The sequence below is a fragment of the Cyprinodon tularosa genome, unplaced genomic scaffold (genome assembly GCF_016077235.1).
Source record: "Cyprinodon tularosa strain WSP-4 unplaced genomic scaffold, ASM1607723v1 ctg114, whole genome shotgun sequence".
Classification (NCBI taxonomy): Eukaryota; Metazoa; Chordata; class Actinopteri; order Cyprinodontiformes; family Cyprinodontidae; genus Cyprinodon; species Cyprinodon tularosa.
The window spans coordinates 595,114-615,604 of NW_024037937.1; the positions used below are offsets into that span (position 1 = coordinate 595,114).

At 40.1% G+C, this 20,491-nt stretch overlaps 1 protein-coding gene across 1 annotated transcript in view; it reads right to left on the bottom strand.

Moving 5' to 3' along the window:
* The window catches only part of LOC119795838 (LIM domain containing preferred translocation partner in lipoma), a 193,923-nt gene that overhangs the window by 9,944 nt on the left and 163,488 nt on the right, over positions 1–20,491 (bottom strand). The window contains exon 8 of the mRNA XM_038304070.1: positions 2,101–2,279. Coding sequence (XP_038159998.1) covers positions 2,101–2,279 — 179 coding nt within the window. The remainder of the gene's footprint in view (positions 1–2,100; positions 2,280–20,491) is intronic.

A 20,491-nucleotide genomic window follows, 5' to 3' on the forward strand; every position in this document is an offset into this window, starting at 1 on the left:
ATGCAGATTATTGGATCCATCCACATCTAGTGAAAGCTAGTGTAATTGGATGAGTCATATAACGCAAACACTCATTGGTTAGCTAAAGGAAATCATCAGAAGCAAGCAGGTGTTCTTCAAACTGCAAACGTGAATTGTCTATGCCATGCTACAATGTAGGATTCAGAAAAACATGGTGAAATGTCTAACAGGTCAAGGTCAGACGGAGACCAACAAGACCTCCCTCATCCTTGGCCCTATCTCAAAGAATTTTTCCAAATAGTCGAAAAAATTAGCTTTCAATTCATATAGTGGCATCTGGCTGTTTTTTTTTTTTTTTTTTTTAAGGTTAATTTATACTTTTATACTTTAAACTGTTTTTGGAGCACATACTTTTTCACTTTTACTTGAGTTAAGAGGTCAAGCTGATACTACAACTTTTACCTTTTACTCAAGTAATTTAATTGTAATTTTTCCAGTGTATTGCTGCATTCTGGTTACTCTATTCACTCTGAGGAAGTTAAGCTATTTGAAGAACATTTGAAAACACAGTAAAGAGTAGATAATGTTGCTTTAAGTTATTTGTTTTTACCCACCGTTAGTTTTCTTTATAAGCTCAAAATGATTTAAAAAAATATTTTATTTGCACGAATTATTTTGCAATCATGTCATTCATTTGTATTTCTTATTTTGAGATGCAATGACTGACAGTCTGATTACATAACTATAAACAATAAATCACGTTATTAACAAACAATCAGTACTCGATGGGCCGTTTTGCTTAGTATGTTATTTCAAGGGTGACAACTTTATACTTCTAGCTTAGTAAAAAAAAAATTTTAAAAGAAGTGCTTTTGAGTCAAATGTTTGGGTAGTCCATCCAGATCAGATCAGAATCTATTCTTGCATAGTGCATCAATCTCAAAACAAATATAAAAGATTTTCAGATTAGATCAAAGATTGTAAGACTTGGATAGATGGAGAGTTAATGCAGTGTATGATAAAGGTATTCAAAACACATATCTTCTGTCCATACAGCAAGATCCTTTAATCAGCGCTGTCTAGAAAAGGGGAAATTGGGCTTCTGGACTGAAGACTTATTCAAAAATTATTAATGCTGTTATTACCGTACGCTTAGATTACTGTAACTCATTATAAAAAAACATGGACCAATTCTCTGTATAGCTTCTCCAAACGATTCAAAACATTGCAGCTTGACTCCTCACTGCAACCCAGAAATGTGAACATGTAACTCCAGTAATGCCTTTTCTCCCTGCATCTTATCTGATCAATTTTAATAATTTTTTTTTTTTACATTTTAATGTTTAAATGGTTTCGCTCCCTGCTTACCTTGAGATCTTTTGCAGGGCTGCTCTATTTCCAGAACACTACGATCAAAAACAAACCACTCCTACAAGTTCCCAGAACCATATTTAAAAGTAGACCAGAGCACACATTGCTGTTACTGCACTTAATATGATCAACAGCTTAATCCACAATGTGGATTGATTGGCAGATTGATTAAATTGATTGATAAAAAAAGATCTGCTCCAAATTTGAATAATTTAAATAAAGTCTTTCCTATTTGTTTTTATCTTTATTTTCAATTTAAATGTGCTTAAATGGTTTTCAGAAACCTGTACAACTCTGTGGTGCTTTTACAAGCTGTTCTAAAGTGCTTTATATATAAAACAGACATCATTTCACATTGGTCTTTGGTTTTAGTTTTCTAAACCAGAGCACCATCTTCCCCAGACCTTCTGAAAGAACCGTCTGCCTGGCTTTGTGAAAAACTGTGGCTCTGTTGTGTCAACTGTTCCATGAAAAACCGATTGGTTGGCCGGATCAATAAAAGCTCTACCATGAATAGATTCTCTCATTGACACCATCATTACTTTTTCCTCCTCGAACTCCAGACCCGTTCCCTGGTCTTCATGATGCTGTTTATCCATTAATGTTGGCTAAAAAAGCTCTTACAAGATCACATAAGTCTAAATTCCACACTGCAGGCAGATTTTATTCAGGGGTATCAGTGTAAAGGGGGGCATAAACTGAAATAGAAAACGTAGAAAAGCTTAAGAGGACTGAATAGTTTTAGGAAAGCTGATTTAGGAGGTTTACTTGTGGAAGTCCTCGATGCAGTGGATGTGGTTGGAGGCGTCCACGGTGAAAGGGATGCCGTCCAGGCTGCGGTGACACACCACGCAGGTGAAGCAGTGCGGGTGGTAGGCCTTCCCCGTGGCCCGCAGGATGCGCTCCATGATCGGCTTGCTACAGCTGTTGCAGGTCTCCAGAGTGTTCTGCAAACAATACAAACGTGATTATGCAGTGAAAACCTGTAAAAGCTTTAAAGAGCAGCTGACGGGGTTTTAGTTAGTTGGCTTCCTCTACTGTGGAACAAACATTTCCACCATGGAGACCTTCAGCTGATCTGGACTTAAAAGCCTCTGAAGCTGAAACACAAACACAGCCATTTTTCAGCCGCCGTCTCCCACACTCCATCCTGCCTTATGCAAGAGCGAGCGCTGTAAATATTTCCAATTTGTGATGACTGCAGGTTTTCTGCAGCCAGCCGACTCGGGCAGACACGCCCGCCGCCCGCCTCTGACTTATCTGTGGCATCTCTCTTCTTAATATCTGCCCACAGAGGCCATTTGTTATTTCAATATTTCATAAATAACGACTGGCTCTCCAAACGGCAGCGCTGTTATATCATGGGAGGGTGATCAATGTGTGGCCTGATGAGGCTGTGTGTGAGCTGATGTCGCAGCCTCTGGCTCAGGCATTTCCTGGATCTCTGCACCCCCGCCTTCCTCCTCCCCCCCGTCTGTGCGCTTGGCTGGGCAAAAGAGTGCACGGTTGAGTTGTTCCCATTGGCCCCCGCCGTAGCAGCAAGCTGCCTCAGTGTTTCCAAACACGGCTCCGGGTGTGTAGCAACACTGCGCTGCGTCACGCGCTGCCTCCCAGATGCGCCGGCGGGGCCCTGCCGTTTAGGATGACACTTATGTGACCGCTCGGCCGGGGTAAAGCTCCCAGCCGTCCTCCCCACTCAGGCTGCGTCTCACACGCACTGACATTTATAGTTTACATGCTAATGAGTGGGGAACGCTCCCCCCTTTATACCCAGAATGTCCCAGCTGCTTCGTAAACCGGCTCATGATATCATAGTTGCAACATGACGGCGTGGAGGGAGGGAGGGCGGGCGGGCGGCGGCTGATGGATGACCCGAGGCTACAGAGGAAAGTGGTTTGAAAAATGCCCGTTTCTTCAAAGCACTCCTGGAGAGGCTGTATTTCATGAAAAGCAATGTGAGTAGACAACCCCTCTACCCCCCCCCCCTCCGCCTTCCTCCTCCTTCTCTGCCTCCAAGATGGTAATAGAAATAAACATTATTCCCAGGGCAACATTTGTGTGTAAACAATGTCCATATTGCAATCCTGCGCGATCCTGGAAGTGGAATAAAGCCTTTAATGAGCTCGCTGCTCCGAACCCTTGAGGTTTGCCTCACGCATACACAGACTCTGAGGTAGAGAGATGGAGGGGATGGATGCATGGATGGAGGGATGAGGGGGGGTATATTTACAACCTGAGAATGTGAGTAAGATACCAGGGCCAAGCAGCACTAAACCATCCTCAACTCGTCTGTCTGCATTCCTGCTTCCTTATTCTCATCTGGCCTTCATGTGGGAATACCTTGCCCTTGTTTAGCTTAACTAGAGCATATGATTTCACAGCACACGGATCCTCCGGGCCACTGTAATGAGTTCGCTACTAAAAAGATACAAAAAAAAATTTCCTCTGATGGTGAGATTCTATGACCTCAATTCGCTCGTTTTTTTATTTTATTTTTTTTCCTTCTTTCTGCTCAGCTCCTGTTGTTCTGGCTTTGGCTCGTGACTCGTCTTGTTTTGGGTTAGGTAACGTTTATTTGCTCTGTTACACAAACTAAACCCCACCCCCCCCCTTCACCCCGACTATGATGTCAAAACGGAGGAACATGCACGTGCTCCCGGCCTTTTTGGCCCGGGCTCCACTTCCACTCACGGTCTGAGTGCCTCTGCATAAATCAGTCCGTGCCCTCTCGTTCACACGTCCTCGTCCCTCTGCCGTCTGCCACTAGAGGGCTGCATACGTCTACACATGTCCGGATGGCTGCTCCCCCCCCCACTACATGTGATGTTCTCCAGCATATGTATTCTCTTTTCCACCCCCAATCCCTTCCACCTCTCTCTCCTTCATACATTTGTGTAAGTGTTTGCCCAGAAGGCTAAACAAATGTCTAGGCAGATGAGGTAAAGTGAATTTAGGTCAGCCAGCCTCACGCTCAACCCAGGGGTGAGTGAAGTGCGTTAAAGTCAATTGTGGCTTGTATTTTTGATTTCATCTTCTCCCTATTGCTCAAAAGTATTTATTAACAGGTTGCGGGATGGAGTTCGGCACAGAAGACTGTTTAGTTCAGGAACAGGATTAAAGTGTGTTGAACAGTTGTATTTGTATACTGATTGCTTACTAATTGCCATCAAGTTATTAGGTGTTGAGTATTTTATTTGTTTTCACTGAATACCAGAACTAGCTGTTACTTAATCATTCCTAACTGTTTCAGATCAAATGGATTTAAAAAACGAGCAGAGTAAATGCAGAGAAGTCTTTAAATGTTGATTTAATTTATCAGGAGGGAAACAGACCGGCCTTACCGCTCCCTTACATAGAGAGAACATCCACATGCAGAAGTGGGTAGAGTACCCAAAAATTGTACTCTAGCAAGTATCGCATTACTCCATTGTATTTTTACTAAAGTAAAAGTTCCAAGAAATTACTAAAGTCAGAGACAAAAAGGTAACTAAAGTGCAGAGTAACGGTTAACATCTATTTAATAATAATGTAATAAAGATAAGTAAAGCAACCATCTCTGGTATTTTATTTGCTATAAGGAAATATTAACCCTTTAAAGCCCGATCCAAGAATAAAACAAAACAGAAAATTACTTTTTTTTTGGTCTGAATTCCTTATTTGGCCTTTTAACAAAATATGTAAAATGAAAAAACAGAAATACAGTTTTGATATTAATAATTTATTACTATGCGATAAGTCAGGATTATTTTTTGTGTAGCCTTATACTGGCTGTTATCAGGTATATCTGAATGTGTACAATAGGATTTTGAGCAAAGTTTTTACCATTAAATTATGCAAAAGGTGTCAGATGCAAAACGTTTCAGAAACCGTATGTATCAAATACGATACATTTGGCATTATAGGGTTAAAAACGGACAAATGATGTGACAAAAAATTTCAATTCCTGGCAGATAAAAACCAAATTTCTTTCTTTAATCCCCAGTGACAAATTTGACTCCTGACTGTATATTAGCCTGACCTCCCAACGTCACAGTAGGTGACCGATATGACTGGTTACCAGTCATGTTGGGTAAAAAAAATATATAGTTTTATCTTTTCCTATAGTTGATCATTAAATCCAATTTGATATTCTCATCATGATGTACAGAGACACAGTGATATAAAGTAGCGGTTAGCAATGCTGTGTACGTGGGCCCCAAGGGGCCTTAAGGGACCCCATGAAGTGCCCTGGGCATCTAATGAAAGCAGAGTAACTCACCGCTGGGCTACTTTATCCTGGTCCCCTTCTTTTTTTATCCATTTAAGCATTTATAGAGATTTCAAAACAATATCTTAAAGAAAATTAGGAATAAAAATGATTTTATGAATGAGGTTTAGGTAAACCCTGACTCCTCCATTGACAGGTCAGCAATGGCAGCCCTTCCTATGATTCCGCACCACTGAATCAGCTCTAAAAAGATTAAAAAAAAAAAAAAAAAAAGACCCCTGATATAAAGTTATATGCAAATTATAAGCAATGTTTTGGATATAAAACTTACTAAATCAATACTTACACTATGTTATGCTTTTAGATAGGGATAAGTTACTTCCAGTAACTACATGAAGGAACCTCCAAATAAGGGGGGGGCTGTCCCCCAGTTTTAGAGCCTCCTTCAGCCTTCAAATAAAACTTCAATTTACAAGAAATATATCAATATGGATATAAAAAAATGACATGTGCTAAACTGTTGCAGTTGCAACCCTTAGCAAAGGAAATCCGTGCCAAAGATAAAGATTTTGATCGTTTAGTGAGATACTGCTGGCAAGCACAGCTGTTGACTTAAGCTCGTAAGTGATGACTGAAATCAGGAATTTAACTTGCCTTGTCTTCACAGATTAATAAAACAACCATTACGCAGAGTAAAAATGGATTAATATTGCTGTAATTTGAAGTAAAAAGGTTAGTAATTTACTGGTCAGATAGGGTTCGGTTAGTTTGAACTGCTTGGTTCCTTTAATGAGGTAATTTGAAGACTGACTTTTTTAAAATCTTGGCTCTCTCCTTTGAGGAATAAGACCAACCTTTCTTGAATATTTTTGTTACTTTATTAGCAGACATGATTTAAAAAAGCAAAAAAAAGGGGGATAAAATGTTTAATGCTTAAAAAACAAAAAACAAAAACAGCATGTACATCAATTAAGGATCAGAAATCCAGCCACATTCAGAATCTGCCAATTTCCCTTTGGCAAACCTGGGTTACCATCTACAGTCTATAAACTCATGTATTCCTATGAACAATCTACCTCTAATCAAAGAATCTGGCCATTTTGGTTTTTTTTTTTTTCTTATTAATGTCTTATATTTTGTACAAAATGAGATGAAATTCAGAGAAAATAGGAATTAAAGCTTAAAAATGGTGTTGCGCCGATGCCATTTTTTGGCCCCGATACCTGGCTGTGCAGTATCGGCCGATACCGATACCATAATAATGTAAAATAATTGCCATCATGGCTTTGTCAAGCTGCTGCCTTCCTTTGTGAAGCAGGAAAAAATCTAATACAAAGTGAATCCAGTAGAACTTTGTATTGCCTACCTGGAGTGGGTGACAATAGTTGAATAAACTTATGGCTCTCAAAATGGTATCGGTGCCCTATTTGTTGGTACTGGCCGATACCGATACCACCATTTTATGGCAGTATCTGGGCCCCGTCCAATACTGGTATCGGTGCAACACTACTTAAAAACAAACAAAAGTCGGTAGCGGCCAGGGAAAACTTGATTGGGCCGTGCCTCTCAGACCTATAAAAGATTCTTGACATATAGCATTCAGTTTCCATATGTATGAGAAGAAGAGCCTAATTAATCAAAGAAAAACATGGGTGAAAAACAGATGCTGAAAATATGATTGAATCTTTAAAAAGCAAACCAAAACAAAAGTTAGCAATAAAAAATGTATTCCTACTCTATTATAAGAAGCTCAGAGGAGAAATCAGGCCACAGTCAAAAAAACCAGGCCTGAACTGAGGATTTCAGCACGTTTCCAACCTAAAAAGGAAACACTTGGGAATGTGACGGACCATATTGCTGAGATTAAGCTACTTGCAGTCTCTGCCAACACTATCAACACAGATTTTACACCTATCCAATCCTTTTTTTTCCTACACAACCAAGTCGGACTGACAGGAGGCCGGCCGGAGAGCAGCCAGAATGCACGCAATTTATTTTCTAGCACGCTGAACATATAGCGTGAAAACCAAGTACACCATAATGAACATGGGTCTGATGAAAGAAGGAGCTCTGCTGCTGTTCGGCTTTCTCTGCAGAGAACAGACACTGACTTCTTGGTGAACTGTGAGTCAAAACACTGACCCTCTTAGCTCCTGAGGGAAGGTGTCTGCTGATTTAACAAACCCTGACAAGCAGCTTCTCTCCCTTTTATTGTTTAATGTGGGCCAATCTAGCAGGACAAACAGAAATCCTGCATCCAAAAACCATCATGAGCTAATTACAAACCATGGCAGCCTCTAACATGACAGGTAGCTTCATAAGCCTGCCAGGTGCTGAGAAGGAAGAGAAGCAGGAACAAGACAAGATGCCCCATATCAGGAACATCAGCCCATCCAGATAGAGCCGGTATATGGGAAAAGTAATTTCACCTCTATCCGTTATAAAGACAAACATTAACCTATTAAAGGCAACTTTTGCTATTATAAATGTTATTAATTTTGGTAAATGGAAGCATTCAGATAAAGACAAATATATAAAAAAAAAAACTAATAGAATGAGGGCAAACTTAGCACAGGTATTAATAGGTGCTTATAGAAATTCAGTGATTTAATGTATCTGTGTAAATCTACCACTGTCTAAAACCCAGAAAGGACTAGTCTTAAAAGAAGATAAACAGAACAACGTAAAACTTAAGTTTGTTGGATGTAATGATGATCCTGAAGTCTAACGCTACGTTCACACCGCGAGCAGCAGCGGCAGCAGAAGCAGATAGTTTACATGCAAAGTCAATGGTTGACACGCTTTTATTAACATCTAAATTAACTTAAAATGTCGAAACCGGCCAGTAAAGTATGTTCGCTTTTTTATTCTGGTGCCTGCAGTTTGGATTACGTACGTGAAAAACACCTTCCAACAGTCGCGAACAGTAGCGGAAAACAATGAAAAGGGGACCAGGCCAGAGGCTGCTGTTGAACGGGATTCCCAGTGACAGAGCACCGCTGGTGTACGGGGGTCTGAACTGACTGCAAAGATGAAGTTTTCTGGTGGTCTTTCTGACTTAAAAGCATTAAAACTAGTTTTTACTCAGAAAGGATATGGTAGCTCCGTCCAACGCAGTTGGAGTAGAAACGATGCTTCAGCTGTGCGTCACAACTGAACTGATACAAGCATCAAAAAGAAGCAGCATGCGCATTTCTGCTGCTCCTGCTGCTTGCAGTGTGAATGTAGTATAACAGTTGCTGGGAGGAAGATCTGTGATGATGCTCCTTTTTTCACATAATGTCTGATCTTCCTAAATTCCAACTAAAACGCGCTATACTGTGACGAAAAGACAGATTTTTTCCAACGGAGTCAGATCTTAGTAACTCACATCAGCATTTCTGAAACTGTCTTTAAATCATGCTCAATCAGTTTTAGGAGAAAATAAATTACATGGATTTGATTCTGCTGGAGGTTTCTTCCTACAAAGGGAGTTTTACTCTCCACCATCGCTACAATCATGCTTGGTATGAGGGATTGCTGTCAATGCAATCCATTGGTTTTTCCTTAGATAGAAAACTTTGAACCAGTCTGACTGTATGATGACTGGTTGAATTATCTCTGTAAAGAGCCTTAAGATGACATGAGCTGTGAATTAGGGTAGCATTAGCAACATTACCAGTTTGCTATGGTTTCTTTACAATAGTTTCTTAAACAAGGCAAGTTAATGTTAGCATCCTTACAAGATTAAAGTAGATCTAGGAGGAGGATCAAAATCATGCTTTGTTTAGAACAAAACTCTTGTTTTTTTTTCCTAGTTTGAATAAAGAGCCCAGATGGAAATACCTTTGGAAGCAACTTTCACATTGGATTTTCTCTGAATGGTATTTTAAAATTTAGAAAAGGAACAAAAAAAAAAAAAGAGGTAAATAAAACAATATATATAATCTACAGCATAATATAGATGTGTCAGAATAGGGGTGCATGTAGCGCTAGAGCAGGGGTAACCAATTAAAAATCAGCAGGGTCCGAATAAAGAAAATCAACAACCAGTAAAGGTCTGGAGATATTTTTAATAATCTGTTACTTTAAACTGAATTTAACATTGAAATAAAATGAGGTTTTTATGCATCCATGTTATACATTGACTTTTTAAATAAAAAAGATATATATATATATATATATATATATATATATATATATATATATATATATATATATATATATATACATATATATAAAAAAAGACAATTTTTCCTTTTCTAAAGTGTTTTTTTTAAAGTGGAGAATAACAATCATTCAGTTTGTTATATGGACAATTTATTGATTCACATATTTTATAAAACACCTGAACTGTTTTTTTTTTTTTTTTTTTTTTTTTTATGGATTTCAAGCCATTCTAAAGCAGATATCAAGGTGCTCATTTTGTGCCTGGATCAATATTTATTTTTTAATCTGTTCATGGTGGAGAATCCTGCTTCACAGCAGCAGGTTGAGCCAAAATCCTCAAAATGTGCAGGGTCATCTTTGAGCACGCCATTTCACTTTTCTTTCACCATTTCACTGCAGTTCTTCCAGCAGTTCACACTAAAAGTAGCAGCAGCAGCAGCAGCCCAGACTGACAGCAGCTCATTGGCTAAACTGTATCACGTGCAGCCTGGTGCTGGACACTTTGTAGGGCTTTACTGTACAAATAGCAGAAGCAGTCCAAGTGTAATTAGACAGTGCCACTGGACAACAAGCTGTAATTTATAAATGTTTTAAATCAGGTTGGGTCCGGATTAGCCAGCAGGTGCGTCTGGACCTGGACAGCGGTCCGCTAATCCATGACCTCTACGCTAGAGCATGGAGATAAAACTGATGCCTACAGTTTGTATTACTAACATTTATTAAACTGAACTTGAAATCTATGAAGCGAAAAAAAAACTGTTTCAGTAATTCCTCAAATCCTGAGCATTAATATAATCTATATATACATTTATATACATATATACATTTATCTTTACTGATGTGATGGAAATCTGTCTTTCTAAATTAAAAAAATTCTAATTTATCTGTAAAATCTGTATTTAATTTGCTATATTAAATCATTTTCTTTTTGCATTCTCAGTTCTGCTTGATTTCAAACAGCTAGCAGTGAATAAACCCACCTCTGTCCTCCAAAAGAACTAAAGGAGAATTTCTGCATGCCTTTAAGTACTTGAAGTAAATGCATTTTTCAGCAGCAGACCTGACAAAATAGTCTCCAAGTTTCAAACATTAATGATGCTTTTGAGATTAAACTTTCAGTTTCTCCAACAAAAGCTGCTTCCAACTAAGAAGCAGCCTGTGAGGAATACTGCTAAAGCAAACCTAAAACGCAGCAAATGGGCAGAGATTTGGGGAGCTAACCTTTGGTCGGTCCACTGAGCAACAGAAGGATTTATCACATGTGAGGTGGGGGGGAAGGGTGTGTTACCACCTTCTGAAGACAAACCAAGCCACTGTTGGAAAATGCTAAAAAAATTGCTCTGATTGGGGGAAGCTTAGCTGGATTTAACCACCACAAAGTTGAGGAAGGACAGAGGGATAATCACTCTTTCCTGACCTGTGGTTGGCCGATGACAGCAGCGGAGAAGTTTGGGTCTAGCTCTGTTTGCGACTCTCACCTGAGAGGTCTGAGGTGTTTACATCAACAGACCCTGGCATTTGACCTAAACTTTTTATCCCTGACTGCTTTTAAGGGGGCGGCTCTGACACACTGAGTCCATCCATCCGTCTGCGGCGTCTCCACGCATCAGAACCGCTACAGATATCATATAAAGAAACACAAACAGGACCGGACACCTTTACAAAACCCTGTCTTATACGAGCGTGTTACGTAAATCACTGACTCGGATCTTCATGTCTGCTGCCCATAACTGAGGTGTAGGTGTTTTGTTTGCGTGTGGGTTTGAGTGAGCATGTCATGCAGCAGAAAGTGATTCCACTAATGGTTTGCTAACTCAGAGGCTCAGTGACCTTAAAACCGTCAGCTGGAAGTCACAGACGGAGGGTTTGTGACACGGACGAGCGATCTGAGGTCTCGCTGTCTCTGACCTGGAATGGCCGCGTTTTCCCCTGAGCTTGGCTCAGGCTCACGCCGTCAGGGCGAGGTATTCACACGGTTTTAGAGCTGACCAGTGCGTGCAGGAATGGGGCGGCATCCTGCCAGAGCCTCCCGTTTTAAAGAACCCAGTTGGACCCATCTCAGGAGTCCCAGCGCAGTAAGCTCCCTTTTTTTAGGTTCTTTAAGAGGAGTCGGGAGAATCTAATCTAACAACATGCAGCCAGTGAGATTCATACTCTGCTCTGCTGCGTGCTTCACTTGTTCACTCAGATATCTCATTTTAGCTGCGTGATATCATCCAACTGGATCCAACATGGAGAGACAGGGCTGACATGCAGCTCATGACTTGCTCAGGCCTTTCTTTAAAATAAAAAAGGTTGCAGCAGGGCCCCTCCAGATCCTTCTCTCTCTCTGAGCTGGCCTGCCTGCCTGCCTGTCTGCCTTAAATTCAGCTCCGCAGCAGAATGCGACCCCTCCGGACTTTGGGCAATGTCTCCTGCTCTGGTTACAGAGAGAAACTGACAAAGACTCGGGCAGCAGCGCGTTCATGCCATGACTTAGAGTGACATTGTGGTGGGTCAGCAGTGGGTCACATGGATTTTTTTTTCCCCTCTCTTGCTTGTTCTTGTCGAGCTCGCTGGGAGAGTTGGACCAACAAACACATTTTAAGGAGGCAAACAGAGGACCAGCCTGTTACATGAACCTGCTCACATAGATGGTGTACAGGGGTAACAATTACAAACCAGCAGGGTCCGAATAAAGAAAATCAACAACCAGTAAAGGTCCGCAGGCATTTTTAATGATCTGTTACTTTAAAAAGAATTGAACACTGAAATAATTTGCAGGTGTTTATTTATCCATGTTATACATTGAATTTTTAAATAAAAATATAAAAAATAGAAAGTATTTCCATTTTAAAATCTAAATTGTTTTTCAAAAAGATAACGTCAATCGTTCAGTTTGGTATATAGACAATTTCCTGAAAACTTTTTTTTTTATAAAACACTTGAACTAATCTTTTTTTTTCTTTCTTTTTTCTGGCTTAATGACAGCAGTGGGCTTTAGGCTTTAAACCTGGGTTTGAATGGAGAAAAAGCCATTCTAAAGAACATATCAGGGGCACATTTTGAGCCTGGAACCATATTTATTTCTGATTCTGTTCATTATGGAGAATCCTGCTTCACAGCAGCAGGTTGAACCAAACATCCTCTAAATGTGCAGGGTCATCTTTAAGCACGCCATTTCACTTTTCTTTCACCAGTTCACCACAGTTCTTCCAGCAGTCCACACTTTCTCTGCTCTCTTTTTCTCATCGTCTTCTCCTTCTTTCCCATCGTCCGGCTTGCCACAGGTTTGCGTGCTGTGTCTAAAAGTAGCAGCAGCAGCAACCCAGACTGACTGCAGCTCATTGGCTAATGTGGATCACGTGCAGCCTGGTGCCGGACGCTTGGGATGGCTTTACCGTATTAATAGGAGAAGTGGTGCAAGTGAAGTTTAGACACTGTCATCGGACAACATTCAGTAATTCATAAATGTTTTAAATCAGGTTGGGTCCGGATTAGCTAGTGGGTGGGTCCGGATCCAGACCCGGTCCGCTAATCGTGACTTCTGGAGTAAACAGTTGGTTTGCAGGTACAAAATATTTGCAAAACCTCAGTTTGCACAGGTATCCAATTCTTTATCAGGACTTAACGGGGAAATCTGCTCCTTACAAGAAAGCAGGCGAAGGAAGTGAGCCTCTCCAGTGAGGAGGGACTGATATTCCAGCGAATACAATCCTTCTATAGGATGAGGCAGGGAGAATCTGCACGGCCAGCTCACCTCTAGAGAAGCTACAGATTTGATTAAAACTACCATTAGTCATTTTACACTCTGATTTGCTTCAATCAATGCTTTTTGTTCTATAACTGTGTGACTGTGGAATCAAACCTTCTGCTGTCTGCCACCGTCTGCAGAATCAGTTGTGGTTTAAAACAAACAATGTACTCCCGCATTGGTGGTTCTAGACAGGGGCCACTGGGGGCCAGTGCTCCTGTAGAGCGTGATGCTAAATGAATATCTTGAGATATGCGCTGGGACGCACAGCAGAACTTAAATCTACATATATATTTTTTATGAATTGTATGTTCCCATTATTTCCAGAACAAAGCACGACTGTTTGCCAATGTAATTACACAATTTACATAAAAAATTTGAAAATATAAATATATTTTCTTATTTTAAGGGCAAATGTACTAAGTTCCTTGGCAGATAATCTTATTTACCTGCTCAAATTAAAGTCAAATATACTTATTTTAAGAGATTTCTACTTTTTTAGACCAGAATTTGCAGTGCGGAAACCGTAATCGATCTGTTAAACCTATTTATTCTTGTTTTTACCTTTACTAATTATGTTTCACAATGATTTAGAAATGTAAGTGTTATACTTTTAGCTTCAGGTGTATTGAGATAGCATCACAGTTTAAGGCGGTTTCTGGCCAATAACCGCAAATCACAACACGCCCAAACATGCTATTGAAGAAAAGAACAACGCCTTTATAAATAATAAAACCTTCTTTAAACTCTACAGGATAACGCTCTCAAATATAAATGAAAAGTGTGGAGCACTGGGACTATTTTTCCGACCTCTGTAGAGAAGTATTGGCTGATCAGCCGTCTCCTAAAATTAGGGAAAAGTGAGCCGATAAATCGTGAACCTCTACTTTTTACCTGCTATATCCGACACCTCTACAGTTACAAGTGGCTCTTTAATTTTCTTTGTGTTTTCCTTTTATTCTGTGGCCCCCCGTGAAAAAACAGTGGTCTCACCCTAACGCCCCCTTAGAAAAAAGATGTTTTCTCTTTTTGGTGAGATGTGCAGTTAACAGAACAACCTCCATCTCAGTGAAAAACTGGTCTAGATTGCGTCTTCCTGGTGACCTTTAGGCGCAGGTCTACTTAAGCCTCTCAGCTGTCTGAATCTGGAGCAGAAATAAAACAAAACAATAGCAAAAATTTTAAATGTTGCTTCTTGGTGTATCTTAACAACCCTGGTGCTTCTTCCCCACTCGCCTGTAACGGATAGGACAGCTGCATTTCCTGTAGCACGGGTCAGTAATAAAAAGTAATGACTAGCATGAATTCTGTGGGCAAACACCCACTGTACAGCACAAATTATACACACACATAATTGTCTTGGCAAGTCCGGAGACACACCAAGATGTGAAATGCTATTCATGCAAGTGCTATCTAATTGGTTCTCTCCTTTGAGGAATTAGACTGAGTTAATCACGTCTGAATATACTGAACTCAATTAGAAGTCGCCGAGCTAATGCAGACAGCCATGCATATTTGATGACAAAGTCAGCAGAAAGCAGAACCTTTGTGCTTCTGCGAGTGCAAAGGGGTGTAGGTGCACAAGCGGCGAGGCCAACGGCCTGTAGCCTCGGCAGAGGTTCCCTGAACGCACCGTTCCGGCTGATCTGACTACCTGGATATCCATGACAGTGGAGTGACAGGTGAGTGGGCGCCGCGCCGTCGTTTCTGATTAGCAGGACATTGCTGCTGCATGGCAGACTTTTTCCACTTGTTTTCTGGGGATTCTGGTGGAGTTTTCTGTTAGGCTTGTTGTTTCCATGTGTCCTTTATCAATGACAGCAGCAGCTTGGGGGGGACTTCTTGGGGATATCCCGTTGTTAGTTTGGAGAGTTAGTTGTTCTGTTCTGTGGAGGACATCGATCACCAGGGGCCCCGATACAGCTGCCACCCTAACTGTGGCCCCCGGGTCCCCTGTGGAGCTTGCCTTTGATACATGGATCATTTGTTGCCCTTGATGGAGCTGAGTTTGTAAGCTGACTTTCCCCCTACCTTACTGAGAGATGAACCCGTCAACACCAACCCAGGCATGGCATCTTCTGAACGTGTGCAACTCTAACTGAATACTCCACCTACAACCAATATACCTCTGTCACAATGTTTTTATATCTACATTTCATGCTTGGTCATCTATTTTTTGTGTAATGTAAATCCCTTTATTTCCCCACAATGGGGAAATTCACTCTCTGCATTTAACCCATCCCCTTGGGGAGCAGAGGGCTGCCCAACAGACTCCACCAGAATCCTCAGAAAACAAGGGGAAAAAGTCTGCTATGCAGCAGCAATGTCCTGCTAATCAGCCATTCTGCCATTCTGCCAAGCCAGAGTTATGACTTTTTTCCCCAGAGTTCTGACTTTTTCTCAGAGTTCTGACTTTAATCTCAGAATCGTGGATGTTAATGTAGATGGGCACCATGAAGGAAGAGATGTGGGAGCACTCAGCTTCACTGACAAAATGTGAGTTGTTTGGGAGGACCTGTAACACATTGATGGAAAATAATGGAATTAGGCAACTTTTACATGCCCGAAGGGTCCCGGTGATGCTATTATATTAATGGAGGAGCAGAAGGTGATTACAACAAGAGAGCTAGTTTAGTCTCTAAAACAGATATGGCTACAACTTGATGCTACGGCTTGATGCTTTGTTAGCTGTCAGAATTCAGTCAGAATTCTGAGATTAAAGTCAGAATTCTGACTTTTTTCTCTTATTATACTGAAACAAAATTTTAAAATCAGTTACCTTTTTTTTAATTTTTTCAGCAGCCCTAATCCTCTTTCGCAGACCTGGCTGGAAACCAGCATTAAGTAAAGCAATAAAGGTAGAATGAGCTGAATTACCCAAAGTCAAACATCTTTAACAAAGAAAAATCCTGGTTTTCTTTCATCTACATGTTTACATTGTTTTATTGTTTGCATGGCCTTGAAGCCTCTCCTGTCCAAAGTCCATGTTATTGGATTAATAGCTTAAATGAACAGAACTTTATCTTCTTTATTGTATGGTGAGAAAACTGACAACAACAACAAAAACGAAGTGCTTCTGATTTAAAAACTGTGTTTGTTTGTTTGCGATTTTATTCTAAAAGTTATTACTGTTTAGACCTAAACTAAGTTCAGGACCCCTGGTTCTTGGAGAATAGGCAACAAACACTAATTTGACTATAAAGCTGCTGTTTCCCAGCTTGCCAGGTACAGATGATGTATACTATAAAAATATGTGCCACATTTAAAGGTGTGAAAATGGTGGTCCATTTGGTCCTATGAGGTTTTTAAAGCAGCTACCCCTGTACCTTTAAGTGACAGCCCTTTCACACTTTTTGTTTTTTCTATTGTTGGATCAACTGAACATGTTTCAGGTCTGAAAAAAAAGTTAAGTTTGCCCACGTTGAAATTTAACCTCAAGGTGGTAAAATCCATTTTAGAAGAGTTAAAAAAGGACAACAGAGTATGCCTTAGATGAGATTAGGTACCATTATTATTGGGTCATTGATAGCAGGTTTGATCCAGAGCTTCACCTATTCTGTGAGAGTGACTCACATGTGCAGCTTATATGGTGTAAAGTGGAAATCTGCTTTATCCTAGACTGGGTTAGAGGCTTTTAAATGTATGTGAGGCCCATTTGAGAGCTTTACTGTCTTATATGATCATGCTTTTTGATGCTATGAAAATAAAAAACAGATAAGCAATTGTGTGACAGACATGTAAGAGAGAACTGGTACCTAAACTCCAAAGGAGAAGGAAATCATTTTCAATAGGATCTTTTAAATTAGGTCTTGGAAACCCCAAAAGGTTCACTATAGCCGATTAAAAATTCTAAAAAAAATTTTAACTTTTCTTTTCGTATTACCTTAATGCTCTGTCGTACTTTTAAAGTTTTGGTTGTTTTGTATTTAACTTATTTCGAATGAAAAGCAGCCATCTGCCAAAGGGTTTTAGTTTGTAGCAGCCTTCAGGATGTTTTGTCAACCTCACCTGTAAGTTCAGCATCAGACCAGGAAGGCTAAACGGGTTGCAGGTTCTGTTCTGTGCACACAATGTTTTTACCTCCTACGATTAAAACAAGGTCAGTTTAAAAATTAGTTTCTGCTCTGATGTAGTTTTTTTGTCAGTGAATTAAACATGCTGCACCATTTAAAGTGCATGAAAGAAACAGACCAAACTAGCGTACTGAAACTGCGAAGGTAATAAAAGAGGAGAAAAAAACAAATGGATAGTAGCAGAAATCTGACTTTCCAAGACCCTCAAACTGCTGGAGGTAAAAGCTCATCAGCCAATCATGCTTCCTGATGACTAGTGGTTCAGGGTGTTTGTCTTTTCCAACAGCAGGGTGGAGAAATCTTCCTCAGAGAGGCCAAAAGGGGCAAAGCTAATTTATTTTAAATAACGGAAGATAATGCGCTTTGTTGCATTCATGGCGTCCGTGACCTCGGTGTTCTCAAAAATTCTGTCAAAAGAGGCCGAACCAGATAAAGCTCTTTGTATTGGAACATCTTTTCATTAGTCAAAATTAGTCATTTTCTTTCAGCATGAAGCTCAGCTCCTGATGTCACCTCACTTCTTTACTAGACTTTTAAACCAGCTGCCCTCCAGAGAATCTGCCTCCGAACATTTGAATCAACAGGAACGTTCGGAGAGAGGCGATCACGGGTCAGATGCGACACAGGGGATTGTTTGCATTACTGTCGCCATTTAAGAGAAAATCTAAACTAAAAGGGGGTTACTGAAGAGCACTTTGAAAAAAAAAAAAAAAAAAAAAAAAGAATTTGGAACTTGGCGGACCCAAAACTTGGCGTTGGAAAAATGGCATTAAAGAAAAGTGCTGCTGGGGTAACAAGGCAGATGTGAGCGGAACAGTAGGCATGGTAACCTGCCTAAGTAATTAACCTCGGTGACACTGAATCCCAGAGCTGAACCTCTTCTCTTCAAAGACCAGAGGAGCCATCAGATATGTGACGGGTCCCAGTTGCTCTCAGCTCTGTTAACTAATGTGCTCTCATGGTTAGAGGCACGTTCCCTAAAGTTAAAATACAACGAATATAACCCAGCTTTGACTCGTTAGTCCCAATGATTGAAGCATTTAATGGAGGTAAGAGCTGTAAGAACTCAGAATGCTTATATCCAGCATCCCTCTGCTCTGCTTTATCAGATACACCTCGCTAATAAATGCTTGGACAGCGTTTATCTTTATTCTTTTAGCATAATTTGCAAGTTTTCATTAATATTCCTCTCAGATTTGCAGCAGATTTTGTTAATATAACATCCACGATGATAATCAATTGTTTCATCACATTTTAAAGGGGGTTTATGCCAAATTTTGACACCGACACCAACATGTTGCAGCTGAAATCAAGAAGAAAAAAAGTCTTCACATGTATTTCACTTATATATATATATATATATATATATATATATAAGGGGCGGATTCAGGAAATTTGGGGCCCTAGGCAAAGACAGGCAGGCGGCCCTCAGACCCATTATACAGAAATTTTAATGGAATAGACATACATTATTTGTTCTACGTTTTTTTCCCTCTCTTCTTGTCAATTTTCTTGTTGTTTTCCTCTCTATGTTTTGTACTTAGGTGACTTTTCATGCTGTCTCAGAAGGAATAAAATTTTTTTTCCAATCACTAAGCTCACTTAGCTGATTGCTCCTTCCTGTGTTTCCAAAAAGGCAACGGCAAGAGTAAATAACCCAGTCCTTCTTTTCACTGTAGACAGGCTATGATATACTTATCTGTCCTCCATTTTTCATTTGGATGAAATAATAGCTGCATGAATCATGACAGCAAACAAGAAAAAGGAGAGTAGGAGGCGGGGTTACCAATTTATGTACTCTGGAGAGCAGAGTTCGGTGCTTTTATATGTTGTCGCCAAAGTCTCCATTAGCAGAAAAAAGTCGCTAGATTTGGCAGATCATGTCACCAGGGCTGCTGGACTGAACTTCCCTAGCTTTATGATTGGCTAATTCATTATACTTGTTTAGTGTTAAAAAACCACTGAGTGGATTGTACTACTGTGAAATATACATCCATCAGATATTTACCTTTCAGGATGAGTTAATGTAGCAACAGAAAAGGCTCATCATTACAGGTTCAAGGCCATAAGCTGCATTTCTTTCCATACCTTCTAGAACTGAAGGTATACAATAAATAGAACAGAAATTCACCTTAGGTGAATTAATTGTTTGTTTGCTTTTTTATCTCCAAAAAACATGATTTAAACTGATGTATGAGAGCCATCCGTGCTACATTAGCTATGTTTCATGGTAATGCAAATAAATGTTGGTATTAACAATGGAATCAAAAGACTAAGCTTTTTTTTTTTCATAATAATTCAACCAGTCTGCCAGCCTTTGACAGTTATTAATAAATAATAATATTTATTAAGGAGACCGGAGCCGCAGCCGCAGCTCGCCTTGGGAAGCAGTGGGCTGCCCAGGGAGCATTGTGGGGTTAAGGGTCTTGCTCAGAGACCCAGAGTGGTAGTCTGTGGGAGTGGGGCTTGATCTCAGAACCACTGGATTCCAGATTCTATGCCCTAAATACTAGGCATACATAAAGATGATAACAGGGGAGATGTCCAATGCTTAGGGATGGTTTTGGTTGGCATAATGGGTGTAAGGAGGTACTTTGGTTCAGAAGATGCAAATAAAACCTGTGATAAAATAATAATGACTCACATTTGAAGTCAATAGCTGGTTTCTTCCTTTATTTCTTTGTTCTGTTTAAGTATACAGTTTACAAATCTCAAACCCCATCAGCTAAATCAACATTGTCTCGTTTTGGCTCTAAAAGTTTGAATAAAGATTTTATTTGCTCCCAAAGCTCTGGGGAAAGAAGAACTTGCTGAAAATCAGAACATACATCAGGATGTATTAAACTTTCTCTAATCTGATTTAAACTGGAAACTCATTCCCCATTTTTTTCTTTTTGTTTTGGTTGCGTATTCTCTGCTCTCTGCGTGTGAAATGGATTTTCCCAACGCCCCGTGGAAGCTCGTCACATCTGATCCGGGACGTCTTATGGGTAGAAG